At 42.1% G+C, this 20,451-nt stretch overlaps 1 protein-coding gene across 1 annotated transcript in view; it reads right to left on the bottom strand.

Moving 5' to 3' along the window:
* Positions 1–9,543: 9,543 nt before the first annotated feature.
* Positions 9,544–20,451, bottom strand: part of NPY (neuropeptide Y) — a 55,303-nt gene continuing 44,395 nt past the window's right edge. Inside the window, exon 4 of the mRNA XM_083189200.1 lies at positions 9,544–10,048. Coding sequence (XP_083045326.1) covers positions 10,024–10,048 — 25 coding nt within the window. The 3' untranslated portion in view covers positions 9,544–10,023. The remainder of the gene's footprint in view (positions 10,049–20,451) is intronic.

Genomic DNA, 20,451 nt, shown 5'->3' on the forward strand with positions numbered 1-20,451 from the left:
AATGTTTTTTGCGAGCTGTGACGGCGAGCAGTGCTGACTGCTCGCCGTCACAGCTCGCACAGCCAGTATTCAACTGACCCCCCTGCACACAATGTTAACACCTTGCTCCATTTTTGGCGAGGTGGAAACGGCGTATGTGGTCACAAAAGCAGCGAGGCTCGCGGCTAAATGCAGCAGGCTCCCTGCATTAGCCGTGAGCCTCGCCATTTGGGGGAATTCTCGTCGTCTTTTGACCCCCAGAACATTGAATATGGTGAGCAGCCGGTGCAGGGATTAAACAGCGAGGGTCGCTTGTTTTCAGCGACCCTTGCAGTTTCACCCCCTCGTCGTCCGCAATGAATATGGCCCATTGAAATTTGGTGGTGGTATCATCTGCTAGGGGGCGCCAACAAAAATCTTGCCTAGGCTATCTAATTGGATAAGGCCGGCTCTGTTGACCATGTTGACATTTTGGTGTTGATATTTTTTGTTCGTCTAAGTTTTGACTACATCTCTGTTATGTGGAATAGACCAGGTCACCAGGCCAGGACTACAAAGAGCCTTCCTAAATAAACAAGCAGTGGGTCCAGTGATGAAGATGGTCATCGGCAGCACAGTGTAAGCCATGTGAATGCTTCTCAGAACCGGTTACCTCTCTTCTACCATCTTTATTATCGCTGGAACCTGATAAATGTGATGCAGTAATTTCTCTTATCCAGAAACCAACTCTGCTTTTACAGCAGTGGGTAGATCCTAAATAAAAATAACTGGCCGCTCCATTTTTAAGTGAAATCATAGGTTTAATAGGCCCATAAGATAATAAGCACTGATTTATGTCTTTCTTGTTACCTGCTGTAAATAAGGTAGCAAGAGATATGTTACATGCTGCTGCCCGGCCGCTACGCTGTTAACGTAGCTGTCAATAAGTAGCTTACAGCTAGAGCGGCACGAGCACAGTCAGGCAGAGCTAGAGCGGCACGCGCACAGACAAACAGAGCCTCTGGCAGGCTGCCAAGTTTCTGTAACAGACTGTGCGCGCGGCGGCGCCATGAAACTACACAAGTACCAGTTTATTTTTCCTGCTATACCATGCCGATTGGGTGATTCCACATTAAAAGATACCCTCCGTTACATGAGGGTTAGAAGTCATCTTTAAAGTGGATAAAGAAACTGTTATATGCACGTGAGGGTGAACTAATAAGTAAGTCTGGCTCCTTAAGGGTGCAGCTTGTTAGATCACCTGCTATCAATTCAAGCGCTGGGATTATCCAAAATCTTTTTTGTATACGGTAAACACAGATGGTTTGGACAGATTTAATGCATCCAGTGATCTATCAGAGGGATATTTCAGACTGAGTTAAACATAAGTTGGCTTCTTCCAGTCCCTTTAGGCTTTATTCTGCCCAAACTGTCATATAGGGGTTTATTCTAGTTCATTCTTTCTGACAAAATCCTTCTTAGATGGACAAAACCATGTGCACTGCAGGGGGGCAGATGTAACATGTGCAGAGAGAATTAGATTTAAGTGAGTTTTTTTTGTTTCTGTGCAGGGAAAATACTGACTGCATGATTTTACACTGCAATATAGATCTCACTTTGAAGAAAAACCCCACCCAAATCTAATTCTCTCTGCACAAGTTACATCTGCCCCACCCGCAGTGCACATGGTTTTGTCCATCTAAGAAGGATTTTGACAGAAAGAATGAACTAGAATAACCCCCATAGTCACATAAAACAATATATAAAAGCAATTTTCATTAGTTGACCACAATCTTTCATAAGGCTATGAATGCATGTGCAGTGCTTGGAGGATGCTTCTAGAGCTACTGTATCTGGGGGATCCGCACGCTAATAACAAAGTCCTGATAAACATTTTTGGGGGATTTGGTTTTGTTCATACACAACTACACAACCTTTCTGTATCTTCTCTATTCTCCGCCCCCACTACTGAGTGTACTAGATAGAACTAATTCACTTTGGCATTCCCATTTGCCATGTTGTGTCTTCTGCTGTAAGAAACAGGGAAGGAAAGGCATAGACTTCTGCCTACGGCTACAACTATCCTGTCATGACCTAAAAATACACAGGGCAACTTGTACAGAGGAAGTCAAGAAGGTTGCACTACCTGTCACATCAAGATAGACTGAGTCTGTGCTGGCCATAAAATCGTGACACTACCAGCAAAGAAGACGATCACAGGTAAGAAAGTGGAAATGCAACTAATATGTATTACACAATTTAAACCCCCATAGATAAAAATGCTGACCAAAAGCTACAATAATAAGAGTATTACTCTACTATTAATATATTTGTTATGAGAGAATATATACTGTCTGTAGATGCAATAAAATACAATAACTTAGTACATACAGCATGCTAGTTTGTTGAAATACGTCTCACAGTTCTATGCCAGATCAGTTACACATCATGATACACAGTAGTACCCCTTATACACATCATGCCACTCAGTAGTATCCCTTATACAAATTATGCTATGCAGTAGTACCCCTTATACACATCATGCCACACAGAAGTACCCCTTATACAAATTATGCTATGCAGTAATACCGGTTACACACACATTTTGCACCTTATTAACTATAAAAAATAACTCTAGTCCTGCATAAGGGGCAAAGTGGAGTCATTAGACTTTAAATTATTGTTCTTGAATGGTTAAATTCTAATATCACCCTTCTACCTATGTTTAATCTAACAGCACTGCAGCACTTCTGTTTTTATTGCTCCTTTTATAGCTGAACTATAATGTCAGTTGTCCCCCAGACCTCTGCCATCCCTCCATGGCAGGTTCTTACAGATTTTAGAGACCCATGGTTGGAGCTAGACCTACACAATGAACAGAGGAGAACATTGCTTCCTCCATACCTCACAGTGTGTTTGAAGCTAGAGAATTATGTGGTATAAAGAAAACTGACATAGGTTGTACTACCATAATGGCAACAATTAGAATGTCAACAGCTGAATTTAGGGTTAGGCTGTGGTTAGGTTTAAGGTTAGGGATACTTTCATCGCCATTGAAAACACGTATGTCGACTGTTAACATTCACAGTGTCAATGTAAAACCCCCTGGCATTGGGTGCAAATTGTGTGTAATTTCACAGTGTGTGGTGCACCACAATTACTCTGCTGCAGCTGGTTTGGTTGAAGCACATACCAGAAGGTTCCTGTACAATGTCCCATAAAAGATGGACTCACAGCCTCCACACTTGCTTCCAGGACTTCATAAAGCCCAAACTACATTGTCCATGTAACGACCAACCTCGCTATTGGAAATACTTGCCTACCCTCCCGTAATACCTGGGAGTCTCTTGAAAATTGGGTGGCCCTCCCAACCCCTTGGAAAAGTGGTCAAGCCTCCTGCATGCTCTTGGACCCTTACTCTGCGCTTACCCCTCTTTTGTCGGTCAAATAATGGCAATTGCGGCTCTATGGGGATGGGGTGGGGCTAGAATGACAACAATTGCATAATTTTACATAGTTTTAGCTTGCGAATCATGGCATTTGGGCAGGACATGATGCTACAGTAGGTTCTGTCGCCACCCCCTGAAATACAGATGAGCATATAGAGAAAAAAAGTAGGTAAGTATACTATGGGGGCACTTCTCATTGTGCTTCTACCAATATGAGAACTCCATCATGCTTGTGCTCTCTTAAAGTATGCCATGTTACCTTGAAGCTATTTAGCCATCGCCTCTATCACACCATCTTCTAACACGTCATACTCTTGAATCACTTCTGGCTGAATGTGAAGACCTCCCTACCTTCTATCTCTTTAATATGGTCTTCTTTTGTGGTTTACAACACCACCACCATCTCTCATCCCATGTTCCAGCATAATGGCACGCATTCTCACAGGTGCTGGAAATCTGAGTCATAGCTACAATTTCAGATGACACACGATTGCACCCACCTCCTGGCCATGTTCCCTTACAGCAATGCAGTTAGGGCCTGATTCAGACCTGATCGCTGCTGTGCGAAAATTCAGAGGTCTATGATCAGATATCCGCCACCCAGACAGATTGACATTTCATCCTGTGCAAGTCTGCAAATGTCTTGCGAATGGATCACTGATCTGCAAATCCATTCCCAACTCAGTCACCCACAAATGATTTCCCAGTCTTTGCAAGTGTCTGCAGCGCTGACCCTTCCACAACTCTGCAACAGACACAGGCTGATTGAGGCTGGAACTGAGGTCACACACCCTCCCTGAAAAGGTCTGGGCACGCCTGCATTTTTCCTGACGCTCCCAGAAAATGGCAGGTTACCAGTCAAGTCAAGGGGATTGTAAAAAAAATATATATTTTGTTTTGAGGTTTGGCCTCGCGAATGCATGCTATAATCTGTACGCAGGCGCAGTCTTTTGGAAATTGGTCGGCTTGCAAATTCACACAACATCGATCATATCTGAAAAAACCTTAGTCTGGATTAGCCTCTCCGTCTCCCTTGCCCTTCCCGGTGATTGACAGAGGATGTCACTGCGAGGTGGAGCTTAAGCTTGGTGGCAGGGTTTAAGTCTCGGGCTACCCATGTGGATATTTTGAATATTAACTTACATTACATGTATACATTATGGCAGGGGTCCTCAAACTATTTTGCTCTGGGACCCCATCAGTAAATAAAAATAATGACAGGACCCCAGCAAGTGACTGCAGAAGGCCATCACATCACATGTGTAGTCAGCAGACATCACATACATGGCAGCATTGTGGAGGCACACAATGATGGGAGGAGTCTAAAATAACAGACAACTCAACAGACTTATCAGACTCCTTGAATCACTGACTAAGATTAGAAAAGTCATCAGCCTGATGGTCAGCAACATGGAGTCGCGACCCCGTGCTGAGAAGGTCAGGACCCACTTTGAGGTCAGGACCCACAGTTTGAGAACCGCTGCATTATGGCATCAACATTCTGGATGAATGAAGTGCAAGAAAATAAACAATGCACCTCTACCACTTACGCACAGGTAGACACCCCCTCTTTCCACACTCACACTACATTTTCCATCTTAGAATCACTAAGGTATACAACCCCCCTCCACACCTACAATCTAACACAGAATCGAGAATAAGAACCATGTATCAGTGCTAACATCACATGCATAGCGTGTGTCTGCAGATGTTATACTCTTCAGCCAAAATAAACCTGCTTTCCACAGCCAACGCTCTGCTGCCCCCTTGCATATTGATGGATTATGACATCTGCCACCAGCAGCCAAGCTTGGACTGGTAAATGAATTTGAAAAGTAGGAAGGTGGTTCATTAAGTAAGGTAGCAACACCTCTCACATATGTAATGTTCTATATTTAATTCCCACCAAGCCGGAGCAGGTTGCCCACTGCTTCCCCTCACCACCATGGCCATTAGACTGTACCTCATATTAATCATACTGTCCCATCATTGGCTGTAAGGTGGTGGGGCTGACGGAGACATGGTCACACATTAATGTGTGTAGTGCAATCAGATTTCTATGTCTAAAGGGCATATCAGCAGCTGAAACTGAGGTGAGCAATGACTATGATACATGCAGGATCTGTCAATATTTACCCTGCATGCAATAGAGCAATAACAATAATAATTTGCACCACTTGCATTGTAACATGGTTTATTTGGCTGTAAAGTTTTAAGCCCCCTTTTTTATCTTTGCAGCAAACTCTGAATCAGCCTCACAGAGTGTAAAGCAGTGTTCCATGGCCAGTTGTCAAATGTGACGCCAGAGCCAGAGATGCCTGCACCAGTGTACCAGTGTCACCACCATCAGTTCAACTATTCATTTAGGGCAGTACTAGTCACTTCCTGCTCCAGTCCTGTATCTGTATCCTGGACATATGAGACTGCCCCTCTCTGATGTCAGTGGGTGCTGGGGGCCTCTTCTCTTGTTATCTGCTAATCATCATTGGTTGATAGCGGCTGCCAGTGTTGGACTGGCCCACAGGGGAACAGGGGAAATTCCCAGTAGTCCCTACTGTCTGGGGGCCTACCTCTTCCTCTAGGATCAGACTACGCACCTGAAGTACACATTATATATGTTACCTTATATTATTCTGGTACATTATTATGCAATATTTTCTATAATTTACCATACTCTAATGGTTAGCCAAATCTCTGTGAAAGCTGGCCACACCCCCTCTGAAGACTACAATGGACCACAATCACTGCATTCCCCGGTGGGCCCTTCACACCCCAGACCAACACTGGCGGCTGCTAATACTCTATCTCTCTCAACAATGGTGTCAGAATCCGGCCCGATGTCCTAGTTCAAGGATTCTTTACACGTGGCATTCTGACTCTGTGACAGAGTTTAGAGGAGACAGGTCACAGGGAGGAGCTGCTCCAGGGTGCTGCTGCTATACTGTCTGCACCAGCTCCAAAGTAGAAAATGATGGCAGCTGGCCAGTGACTCGTATGGTGATCACGTGAGGGCATATTTAAATCAACACCCTTGGGCACTACACATTGAAACAGTTGGCATTGATGTAAGGTCTTTTCTGTGTTGCAAGAGGTTGAGCCTTGCATAGACTGTACTGTACTGTACTGTACTGTACTGTACTTTACTGTGTTCAGCTGGGGTCCAATGCATCTTATTTATGTTTCTTGTGTGAGCCAGTGTGTTTTTTTCATGTGGGGGCCAATGGATTTGTTTTTCATGTGGGGACCAACATCTGTGTGTTTTTCCCCCCTTAGGTGACTGATGGCATGCCTTGGCAAATCTTGTTCAGTGTACAACTAGTTGAAAATGGTAAAAATTAAGTCTCAACTGGTCTAAAGCAAAATCTGAAAAATAAATTACAGACTACATACAAATGCTTATTTACTGATTTATTACACTGTTATGTTTTATTAAACACTTCCTAAATTAAATTATGAAATTATCTAAAATAATAGCACAATGCTACAGACCATGAAAACTTTATTGTTTTGAATATGTGACCCCCTAACATATGAATAACCTTGGACCAGAATAATAAACAACAAAAAATAATAAATGATTCCAGACAGATTATTTTATTATATGACAATTTACACAGTATTTTATATTTTCTGCCTTTATATTAAAAGTGGGTGAAATCTGGAATTGTCAATTTTCCAAACTGATTCAGAATTAAGTTGACCATAAAAAAGTAAGGTAATGAAATACACGTTTTAAGGTTTTGGAAAACTGAATATTTCATGATTAGGAATTTTTTTTGTTTAAAAGTAAATAAAAAAAATGGTACTTGTGTACTAGCACGGCGCCCATCGCATCGCAGACCATATCGCATGCGATGCGATATCGGCCGATGTTCTACAATGGCATACAATTTTAAAAATGTATGCCATTGTATATGGCATACAATGCCATACAATGCGATGGGATGTGATTATAAATTGTAAAAGGAACTTAATGGCTTAAAAGCACCCATTAGGGTACTTATACAATTTAATATCGTATATGGTTCAAAATCGCATCGCATCGCATGCCATCGGGTGTATGGCATGCGATGCGATAAAAAAATCGGGCAACTAATTATCGTGGGCGCCGTGCTAGTACACAAGTACCAAAAAAATACCTAATCCATGTAAGACTATGCGACAGACAGCATATCAACTATAACCCATTTAGCATTAGGTGAGGTCATTCAGACTGAAACTTAAATGAAGATAAAGTAAAATAGATTTAAAAAAAAAAAAAAGTGTTGATTGTAATTTTTTTTTTTTAATGATTAAGATGTCAAAAATTGTTAATGTTATCATGAGAGATCATAGAATGGCCAGAGTGGAGCAAACTGACTGGAACTTACATAGACATGTGTTAGCTCATTGTACAGAAGAGCATATGAGTCCACAGTATGTCCAACCGTGAAGTGAATGAACTACTGCTGCAGAAGATCACCCCAGGTTCCATGTCTGTCAGCTAAGAACAGGAATGTGAGATCTGTGCATAACAAGCTCACACACATATGTAGGCCCAGCCACCCATCCATCCATCATTTCAAAATCCATCGTCCTCCTTGCCGATACAAAAAACTAGTTTTGCCTCCTCTGATACTACATCCTCTGACTGTTCTGCTCCGGTCGCTTTCTTCTACAACAAAATAGTGAATTTTATCCTAGACAATGCGCCTCCAGGTGACACCTATTGTGTCTGATGGCCCAAATTGCAGAACTGCTACAGTACATACAAGAGAGCGCTACTGGAGGACTCCCCACTTAGAAAACTAGTTAACCGATCTACCCCAGTGCAGATTCTCTGCTGATGACAGTAAAATTTACGTCTCCTCCCCTGACCTCTTCCATTAATTGATTATTTAAAACCAATAAATCAACTAATTTAGGAGAGTATACAGCAATTGTTCTCAACCTCCGTCCCTCAAGGACCCCCCCCAAAGTGCACGTTTTCCAGGTCACCTGGCAGGTGCACTCATTAGTCACTGACACATTTTAAAAGATCAGAGGTGAAGCTAATTATTTCACCTTTGATTGTGTGTGGAGACCTGGAAAAAACGTGCAGTGTTGGGGGTCCTTGAGGATTGAGGTTGAGAACCACTGGTATACAGAATACTACCACCAACATAGGTATTATGCTTTTAAATCTTGTTGATATACTGTAATTGATTAAGCTGTTTACGTTGTTCGTGTTGTACAGTATATCAATTGAGTATTGTATATGGGTAAGGTACTAATCCTCCTCTTGAATAAAAGCCAAAGAGATATATACAGTAGTTTAGTGTTTTTACTTCAGCACATGAAAGTATTTATTTAATTTCTTATTTTTCCCTTATTACTGTCCTGTGTATCTTGCTTAACCAGTTTTCTCTCTGCCAGCCCCATTGTGGCCCCTGTGCCACATCTTCCCCTCCACATGAATGCATAACATCATAAAGCTACACACCAAGGGCCGGATGGGCAGAAGGTCCATGATCAGAACAATGGTGCATTGACAGGTTGTGTGGCCAGAGTCTCCTTCCAGAGATACTGGTTGCAGGGGGCCGTTGTAAGCACCCTACTAGCCAGGTGCATGGGCTGAGGATCTGAAACTGTGCTGCCCCACAGTGCATTCCACCCTGTGCGATTTCACGGTTTGGACAGCCCTACTTATGAGATTGTGGTTTCTACTACATTTACATGGACATTGCCTAAAATGGTACACTTCCAATGTCACCATCTCCACTAAAAATCTCGCTCACCCTCAATAACCCCACAATTTCCTCCTGTCTTGGTTTTATTTTTTTATCTGTATTTTAAAATGTGTGTATGTTGTTATCATTGGTTTGTTTAGTGTCTTTTCTTTTTCTTTCTTCTTTTTCTTCTTTGTCTGTTGATACTTTATAACATTGATGCCACTTTATTCTTTTTTTTTAAACTAAACTTTTTTAACTAAACTGGTGCAACCTTTATTCAAATATAAAGAAGTCGGAAATATGGAACATTCCAGAAGCCAGCAGCAGCAATTTGGTAAGAAGTCTGGGATAGAATATAAAGTGGATAAGTAGTTGTGTTTCAATATCTAATCATGGTTAAGCATCAAGGTTCTTGCGTCTAATAAATAATTTTATTTTGAATGCTGTTTTTGAAAAGGTTTTTAAAGGTTTTTATTCTGCTAAATTGATTTACATAATTACCAACATACAATATCTTACTTTTTCCACAAGAAAAGATACAGATGATGGAAGAGATCCAGTCATTGACGTAACATAAGTGGATTGAAATGAATGAGATTTTAACACAGATTTGTTAACCTTTTCACCACCAGAAGTGCTACAATAAATTGCACATTCTCCTGACAGGCGTATTTGATGCAGCCGCAAATAGCCGATATTCATCATTTCACATATTTTGTTGCACTTTCTAAGCACAAGTAATTTATTTGAACATTAATGTCTTTATACAAATGCAGTGGAAGAATAAAACAAATCTACAGAATTCAGCAAACGTCTGCATGCATTGGTGGTGTTTTTGGAGGGTCGATAAAAGTCTGATTTGTCATATAGCAATGAGTGATGGATCAAAAACTTTGAAAAAGACTCAAGGTGGGTTTCCATTTACATCACCACATGGGAGGGTCTTCAAACCTGCAACACACAAAAAACATCATTAATATAAAAAAAACTTCTAGATAGTAAATATATATAGTCTATTTTAAGGAGAGCTTAGAAAAAATAATTAATATTTCAAAATGTTTTAGAGATATTCTTGTACTAATTGTACAGTAGTCCCTGGCACTGGCAAGAACCTTTGATTAATCTCAATTTAAACCAATGGTTGGCAAAATAGCAAAAGATGAAAGCAGCCCTGTTTTCTTGCAAAATTAATGGAAATAGTGTGTGGTTGGTGCCAAGTACCCACTGAACACCAATTACACATAACACATGCGTATGTGCAGGATTAGGGCAATGTAAAGTCCAGTTGCCCAGAACCCCCTCCTCTTAGCCAGTGGCACAAATGATAACAATAGAAATAATATATAATACAAATACCAGCGCTGCCACCACAACATGCAGCTTAAGGTATAGAGCAGGTTCTGCACATGCATGGCGGGAGCAACTTCTACGTGCACGGGACCAGAGAGTAGCTAACAAGGAGAAGAGATAGGTGCCTTGCCATGAGGTGGGAGAATGTGTGCTAAGAACGTGCAGTTCTGTCTCCAGCAGGTTCTATTTATGTTTGTGTATTTATATATATTATGAGATGTTTAACCTTTTCCTTATCACTTATTTTATCTTAAATATGTTTGATACAGCCTATACAATATATCATCAGTATTTAAAAAGACCAACATATATATATATATATATATATATATATATATATATATATATATATATATATATATACATATATACCCAAAGTCAGAGTCCGCACTTGCTCCAATGTTCCGCAGATTGGTGGATTGTGGAATATGGCCCTCATTCTGATCCATATGCTCCCCTGCACTTTCGCACAGGGGAGCGATGGTTTGGGACTGCCCCCGCGCATATGCAGTTATGCGCATGTGCAGGCTCCATTGGCGTTTGGGCGGGGCGAATTGATTATTAACCGGCCCATTCACATGGAGCAGCGCGGGTGGGGAACATGGGGCGGCATGGATGGGCAGTGCCCATGGAAATGCCCAGTGTTCGTGAGCATCCCCATGCTAATGCAGCCGTGATCTGGGTGCGGGGGGAGGGCATCTGAAGTCAGCGGATGTCAGCTGCCCGACCTCTTCCTGTACAGTGATGCTGCAGATCTAAGACAATAAAGAGTGTATTAGATCTACGAGCGCTAGAGAAATCATTCGATTGTCGGCGACCTTCGTGCGGGCGGCGGGTGGCATTTACATGACCCGCAAAGCTGCTAGTTTCACGGCTTTGTGGGTCAATCAGAATGAGGACCTCCCTCTAGAAATCTACATTTGCCTCTGCTTCCACTTTGATTTATTCACTGTATGCTAATCAACAAGATCACAACCAATAATTCTCCTTTCCTAAGTACTTTGCATCTTTTTCTATTTTGCCACCTACTGGTGTAAACTGAGATTAAACAAAGGTTGTTCACAGTTCCAGACACTACTGTACTGTATGGTGCACATTATCTATCTGATAAGTGTGAAGCAGACACACCAGAGCAGTGATTTTTAACTTATTTACCTTGCGGCACACTAAATAAGATTTTAAAATTGCCAAAGCAATTGCCAAGAGATCCCCACAGGGCCAAACACATTGGCCCCCACAGGAAAAAAAAAAACCTATTGGCCCCCATATAAAACACAATCACACTGGTCCCAACAGATAACAAAAAAAAAATATATTGGCCCTTTACATGAAAAGAAGAGACCAGTAAATAACAGTTGAACTGGTGGTGGCTGTAAACTGGTTTGGGCATCACTAGATCTGGGGGCACACTTGAGAACATCTCAAAGCATACTAGCTTGCCACGGCACAGTGGTTGAAAAACACTGCACTAGAGGAAGAAGCAAAGGTCCTAGGCAGTAAGGTGTGTGAGCGGAGGCCAGGGTTGGCTTTGACCATACATTTAAACCCCAACAGTTGCATACTTTGAAGCTACTGAACATTTAAAATTTGTTCCCAACACAAAATCTCACACTATAAAGTACTAAAAGTACAGAAAGGCAAAATTAATGTGACAATGTGATAAAAAAAAGAAAGCATCCTAATGTTAATTAGGATATTACCTGTGTTGTGTGAAAAAGAAATGAGAGGGGAGAAACATGTCAATTAGTTACAAAAAAGGAGAAAGACGACGTAGACCATAAATTGAGAACAAGAAAGGTACAAGGGGAATAAAGAATAATTGATGGAAGAACAAATATGAAAGTAAGACCTATAATGCAAAATTATATAATGGAAAACATGCAACATATATAAATAAGGCTATAAAATGAGATCTGATCCATCATTTCTAAATAGGGATGTTATAGTACACTGATATGTCCAAATACCAACAATATATTAAGAGCATTTGTTGAGAATTCTAATAATTTGTCAATTTACTATAGTAGACTGAGCCAAAGATATAAAGAAAGGCATATAGAACCATAATAAAGATGTTATATAGACAGAACTGGTAACAGAAGAAGTTTGAATACAGAAGTTTGAATACTGATGTGGCAAAAATGAATAATAAAAAGGAATTGAAGCCAATTAAGTCAACAGCTGTAGGATGTATTAATTACTTTTAAGCAGAAAACATGATCCAAATATTAACTAACAAATACAGAACAATAGAACAGTTCATGGTAACATTTACTATAAACTAAAACAAAACAAATTTATTCTTGGAAATGCTTTTTCAAGACCTGGGTCGCTGAGATAGGGGAAAAGCAAGTACTATTTACTCAGGCTTGTTCAAGGGGCCTAGTGCGTTCCTGGGCTACCTGTTCGGGGTGACAAATCTGCAGGTGCAGATAGCATTTTCATTTATTTTTGCAAGGGGGCATGGCCATTTTTCTATTTTTTTTTCCCTTTTACCCACTGTAATGTATATTACCTAGGGTAGCAAAGATCATTTACAAATATATACAGATGTAGCCCCGCTCATCTTAACTGTTTTCCCGACATCGCTGTTGGGCCATGAGTAATGTTCTGTGATGGCCCACTATTGCGAAAGCATGTAACTGCACTACTTTGCAGCTTGGTGGCGATTGCTCCACTGATGAATAGTACAGTACAGTATCACGGATACATACTGTACAGTATATGAAGCATCATCGCTATTCGCCGGCCGCCACCGCTTCCAATTTTTAATTAATTATGCTACGTACTCGCTCAATCAGCCCCACGGACTCGGTGGGGAAAGGTATGCCGAGCTTAGCTCTGTAAGAGCACGCTTAAGCTCAACAATCATTTCCCCACTGGCTGAAAGTGCATCTATATAGCATAAAAATGAATAAAGAAAATAAAGAAAAAAATGGTGGTGGGCGAGACTACTAGACACTACTGTAGCAGCATTTACTGTACATTAGATAGAGCGGCAGAGTCAGTATTCCCCCACATGAAAGTAATGTGGAGGATCCAGACCAGGTTTTGTTAGCAGTAGCAGAATCCCATGTGGAATCAGCAGCACCTGGGATGTCCTAATAAAAGGCTTCCCGTGGCAGAGCCTCCTTGCTCTCAATGGTGGACTATCTACCCGAGTCATAGACCAGGGGTGTGGGTTAGAATAGGAACCATTGGAGCCTTATAAGAGTCTGCTATGCCTGTATGCTACTCAGGGATTAAAGTGTTCCAGGAGAGGTGGTGGAACTCCTTTCCCCTAACACCGAACCTACCCCCCCCCCCCCCACCACCACCAGTGGCATAAGGTCGTCCAAGTGACCCAGAGGCAATATATATATATATATATATATATATATATATATATGTGCCTCCCTTCTTTATATATGACTCAATAGCAAGAGAGAGAGAACAGATATATAAACAGATATATATTTAAAAACTCAGCCACAGACGTTAAATTGATGGCTTTGAACTCGCAGGGGATGAGAGGTGCCCCCTTGGGAGCTGGAGCCCGGCTGCAGATGACTACATTGCCTCCCAGAGTTCTGCCTCTGACCACCACCATTAGGCAGAGCCTAGACCAGTGCCAAGGAATTTGTGCCCTACACAATAGTATCTCCAATTAAAATTACAACACACAGTAGAACAATTATATAAACATTATACTGCATGTAGTGCCCCTGATTCATATTACACCACATACAGTAGTAGTGCCCCTTCTACACATAATGTCCACAGTAGTGCTGTTTATACACATCTGTGACTGTCACTCCAGTAGCTAACTGTCCATGTACCTCCGAAGCTCCATGCCCTGTGTCCTCCAGCAGCTTCCCCTCCTCTGATTCCCTCCAGCCCCCTCTCACCCTGTCTTCAGCAAGCAAAGAGCCTGCTCCTCTTAGTGGCTTTTCTTCACTTCAGCAGCAGTGATGGCATGACATCACATACACCGTGCCAGAAGAAGCTGCTGGGACAGGCTTTTCTGTTGGAATAACTGTTCAGGACTGTGGTAGAGGTGGTGGAACTCATTTCCACCCCGTTCCCCCTCACTTTAACCCCTCATGCTACTGCCTGTGAAACCAAGTGCACATGAATGTAACCTGCTATGTTGTAACTACAAAGCCATCATCTGAGGGCGTGTGTTTGTGATCCTTGTCACAATGCATAGTAACATAGTAATTAAGGTTGAAAAAAATATGTTAGTCCATCAAGTTCAACCTATTAGACTTGTAACTACAGACTTGAGTAAGTCATATCTATAGGATTCCCTTAGAGGACAAAAATGTATCCAGTTTTGATTTAAATTTATTAACAGTAGTAGCTGTAACCACCCCCACCAGCAATGAGTTCCAGAATTTTACTGCTCTAATGGTGAAGAATCCTCTTCTTAATTCAGTACGGAATTTATTTTCCTCAGTACATGCCCGCGTCTCCTAAGTATAGGCCTGTTAGTGAACAAGTCATCTCCCAGTTCCATATTATTCCCAATCCTGTATTTGAACATACTAATCATATCACCTCCATTTCTCCAGTGAAAACATATTCAGCCTGGTTAGCCTATCTTTGTATTCTAGTGATTCGCGACCTTTTGCTAGCTTAGTCGCCCTTCCCTGTACCTATTCCAATTAATTTATGTCCTTTTCAAGGTGTGTTGCCCAAAGCTGAACACAGTATTCCAAGTGTGCTCTCCCCAAAGCCTTGTAAAGAGGCACTATCACATTTTCATCCCTTGAATTCATTCCCCTTTTAATGCATGCCAGTGTCCTGTTTGCTTTTGCTACTGCATTTGAGCAGTATGCACTATTACTCAATTTATTATCTATGATGACCCCCAGCTAAATTCCCTATAATAACTACATTTAGCCTATTTATCGCTTGTTCCCATTTTTGTTCCCATAATGAATTACTTTACATTTATCAACGTTAAACTGCATTTTCCACTTTTCTGTTCACCTTTCCACACTTTGTAGTGTATCCACATCCTCTCCTGAGTTAATTTCCTTACTCAATGTCATGTCGTCCGCAAATATTGCAATTTTACTCACTATATCACTTCCTATATCATTAATGAATATATTAAACAAGGTGGGTCCCAATATTGAACTTGCGGGACTCCACTTTTGACCTTACCCCAGCTGGAATGTATGCCATTTACCACTACTCTCTGTCCCTGATTGTGCAACCAGTTTTTAATCCAATTACAAATTTTATCTCCTAACCCTAAATTACCTAGTTTCATTAATAAACTTTTATGAGGCACTGTGTCAAAAGCTTTAGCGAAATCAAGCAGTATTACATCAACAGATATCCCTATGTCCAGCCCCCTACTGACTTCCTCATAGAAGCTAATTAAATTAGTCTGATCTATTTTTCACTAACCCATGCTGAGCCTTACTTATCACCCTCTCCTGTTCTAAGAAATTTTGGATACTATCTCTTATTATTCCTTCTAATATTTTCCCCACAATGGATGTAAGGCTGGCCGGTCTATAATTTTCAGGGTTAGTTTTGCTACCTTTCTTCTATATTGGTACTATGTTAGCTATGCGCCAGTCCCTTACTACCCTCCCCGAGTTGATTGATTCCTCGAAAATCAGATATAATGGTAGTGCTATGACAGAACTCAATTATTTTAGTATCCTAGGGTGTATTCCATCCGGGCCAGGAGATTTGTTACGAATTAGGTTCTGTAAACTATTTTTGACTATTTCCTCATTCAAACGTACAGTTTGGGAGCAATCAAGAGTCAATCCGAGTTTTTAATACAATGCAAACTCACACACAGCAGCTCATTTGCATCAGGTGTCGATGAGGTGACCTGCTTGCCGTACAGAAGCCCTAAAGGCTGTGTGGTTAATTCCACTGTGTGCCAGGCGCAGAGACTAGAGTTTGATTCCCTGGTTGTTGTTTTTTTTTTTGTTATTCTACTGTTTTACTGTATTATATTTGAACATCCTGTATTGACAGTAGGCTGTGCTTCCACTTAACCTGTGCACATATTTTGGTTTGCGAGAAAAAAATGCCTGGTTAGTTTCTACCATACAGTAGCACTGATCCTGCCCCACAACTTTTAAACGGTTATGTTCATCTGACTGTTGTTATGAAACCTCATTTCAATGGAAGAGACACTACTGTATAGCGAAGCCGTTTACTCAGTGAGCTTAGTCCAGCGCATCATTGCCCCTTCCCCCTCAGTGTCGCATACTTCAACCCCCTACACTCTGTAAGCTCACCGCACCTCCCACCGTCCATCAGTCAGCCTCCGTCTCTTGCTGCTGACCTGCGTGCGGTACAGTTTCCCTAATGGCTAAGCGGTTAAGCCCACAGCATGCCACGCACAGCACCTGGGATTCGGATATATCAATACAAAACAGAACGAGTAAACATAACAATGACGTAGTGGGTCGAGGTCCATCACCAAGCCAACAGTCTCATCACACACAGGCCTTAAGGAGACAGTAGGTACTCACGGATAGGTAGTATCAAACAAAATGGGGGGATCTTGCATGCACGTTCGTGTTTCGTACCAAAGTGTATTCCTAAAGCACCTCCATATTGGCTCTTTCAGAGTGTGGGGCAGGGTATCAACATAACTCTCCAAGGTATTAAACTTTTTTAAGTGGAAATATATTTCCACAGAGATGCATCCAGCCGCTCCATTCTGAAAATGTGGGATCATTTATTTAAGAAAAGGGTGAATGGATGAGCTGTAGGGTGCAACCAAAACTGAAGGATACATTTTGTAGCAACCGCAGACACAATAATCAGAAGTTTGCAGACCCCTTGTTTCTTCATTGTGCCATCAGGCATAATATTGCCCATTCGGGAGTCCGTGACAATGCTGAGACCAAATATTGGGGCAGATGTATTAAGCCTTAACAAGAGATACATTCAAATGTGATAAGGAGAGATAAACGTCCAGCCAATCAGCTCCTTATTGACTTTTTTCAAACACAGGCTGTAACATGGCAGTTAGCAGGTGATTGGCTGGACGTTTATCTCTCCTTATCACACTTGCATTTATCTCTTTTTAAGGCTTAATACATCTGCCCCATTGCATGGTATATTTCCATACTTGAGTCCAGAAGCCCCGTATTCCCACAGACAATGCTAAATGAGTTACAGTAGTTTGACAAATCAAAGTATATTTTGCAATTTTAAGGTTAGAAATAATTTATAAAAGGTTTATTTAGTTCAAATCTGATCTAATTTTGTAAATGTATTTTAATGTATTGCTGATTATAACTAACCCAAACAAACCAGCTCTAATTATGTCTGAGCTGTTTCGTGTTAGATTTGCTAACTCTGCCCCCATTACCTCCTGGCCTCAACTGTCCCTTCATATACAATGAATCGATGGAGCCTGATGGAGGGGGAAGTGAAGAGCTTGGTAGCAGTGAGCTTCCAGGCTGTGTGGGGATTGAAGTCAGCGATGCTCGGGGGACACTGACCATGTGCTGGACTAAGCTCACTGTGGAAGCTGCTTTTGTTAGCTTCTCTTCTGCCAGTTTGCATCTTGCTACTGAACATTGCACACTACAAAGTCACCTAGCACAGCTACAGTATGGAAACTAGGAGCACAGATACAGTGTGGAAATGGACGAGCAGAGTCCACATGTATACAGCATAGTTGCCTCCCCTCCTGCATTCTGCAGGAGAATCCCTGAAATAGCAGCAATCTCCCTCTCTCCCTCATTAGTCTAGCAATCTCCCTCATTTCCCCTAGCCCACATAACACTCTTACATTTTTAGGGAAAAAGGAATGAGCGATAGATACATTTACATTGAATCATCAGCACCATTTCCCAGCACTTTACCAAGTACTGTATAGTATCTCTTAGTAACTGCTTTGGGGCTCATCTACATTTGTATATAAGTCATTTTGCAAGATTCCTCTCAGATGTAGCAGTACACACCCACGCTTGTAGGTGCCACATTCACAATATCTTTTTACAATGTCTCCATGTATGTAACTAGACATGCCCTTTGGGTGGAGCATGACACGCCCCCTTAATGGGGCACTGTTCAAAATTCTACCACCGACTATAATATCCCTGAAACTAGGTTTCAAAAGTAGGCAAGTATGGCATATAGTAGAACGTACTTGCACCCCAAATTATGTGCACAAAGCCTAAATAAAGTATATACACATTTTATTGAACAAATATTAAACAACAAAACAGGGGAATTAAACAAAAAAATTGGTTGTTGCTGACCGGAATCCGTACCCCGGGTGCCGGGTGATGCAGTGCGGGAGGGACCTAGGTTCGGCCGTGGCGCTCCACGTGGGGGGGGGGGTGATCGACGGGTGCCGGGTGATGTAGTGCGGGAGGGACCTGGGGATTCTCCTGCTCTACATGCGGACAAAGAGAGCTGCGGGAAACTTACCCCTGCTGCCAGTGTCCCTGTGCGGGTGAAGTCACTCCATGGGGGGAAGAGTTGCGGCCGCCGGTGGCGCTGACCTCCATCCAGAGGGGGGTCTGCTCCAAACTCCCGCCCTCCAGTGGCCGGTGCCCTAGGCAAATGCCTAAAGCTGCCTAGTGGTGGAGCCGGCCCTGGCGGTGGTGAGCTCCCTTGCGGCCGATAGTCTCGCGGCCCACCACTATGTTTACAGTAATTCATTCAGCCCCAGGGAGTTGGTGGGGAAATGTATGCTGAGCTTAGTCCACTCTTAAGGTGCCCATACACTTATCCGATTTAGGTCGATTTCATCCAAGCCCAACGGATCGGGCCGAGAAATCAGCCCAAATTGGATGTGTTTGACATCCCATCTGACCTGATGCACGGTCCCGTGCACATCAGGTCGGACCCTGAAGACTGAACATCCTGCACATAAAATCTATTAGATCGGACCCATCAGGGGCATATTTCAGGTGTTCTTTAGCAGGGACAGATTCAGTTTATTGTGTGCCAGTGGTGAAGCACCGCTGGCACACACCTATATACAGGTACGTCCAGCGGCGGGTGGAGTGGCAGTGACTTAGCAGCGGTGAGATGTGCAGCACCCGGGAAGCACTAAGTGATGGGTGCCGTGCGGCCAGTGGCGGGAGAATTTTTTTTTAAATTTCAAAAGACAGGCCGACCGTTGATTGGCTGAGAGTGCTCTACCACACCCCCCCAGGTGCTCAGCGCAGCCTGGCACCACCTCTGCTCAGGTTGTTTTTTTAACTCTCCTGCCCCGCAGCTCACTGGGAGTTTACGTATGTGATTTGTCCCATGTAAAAAATGCCAGATAGTGAGCTCTCGCGGGGAGATATAGGGAAATTGGGTCCGACTTGTCCTTATACTAGTGTATGGGGGCCCTTACAGAGCTTAACTCAGCATACATTCCCCACTGAGTCCTGGGGCTGAATGAGTGTCTACATAGCATTATTACTGTACAACATGGTGGTGAGTCGAGAATGAATGACTATATAGCATACTGTATATACAAAATGGTAAAGTAGTTCTTGGACTATATTACTGTACTGTATTTCATTGGAGACTTCACACATGCGCATTCATTGGTGATTTTCAAAAGTGACATCTGGTGGATGAACATAAGCATTACACTCACTGGCAATGCCATATGCCACGCAAGCCATGTTGCGACACGCTGCAGTGAGGATCGCATTGCAATCAGACCGAAATAGGTAGTCTAGATGAGCGCGGCTACATCTGTATACAGGGTAAAAAATTAATTACGTGTATCTAATATTAATATAAATGCCTAATAATCATCTTTATTATTATCATCATTCTCTATCAATTTGTAGATTAAACTATTGCGGAATGTCCCCAGGATACCAGTCTCATGGTGTTAATGCTAGAGAATAAATCTGATGGAATCCTGTAATCTAGGGTTCTCTGCAGCGGAATATCACATGGTGACTCATTATGAGCATATTACCACTGACTTCACATCGTGTTCATATTCACTCTTGCCCTATGATTGCAAACCTGCATAAGAGCATCTATTAAACTGTCTACATCCCAGTGATGAA

This window comes from Crinia signifera, chromosome 5, assembly GCF_055691185.1.
Source record: "Crinia signifera chromosome 5, ASM5569118v1, whole genome shotgun sequence".
In the NCBI taxonomy this organism is placed as follows: domain Eukaryota; kingdom Metazoa; phylum Chordata; class Amphibia; order Anura; family Myobatrachidae; genus Crinia; species Crinia signifera.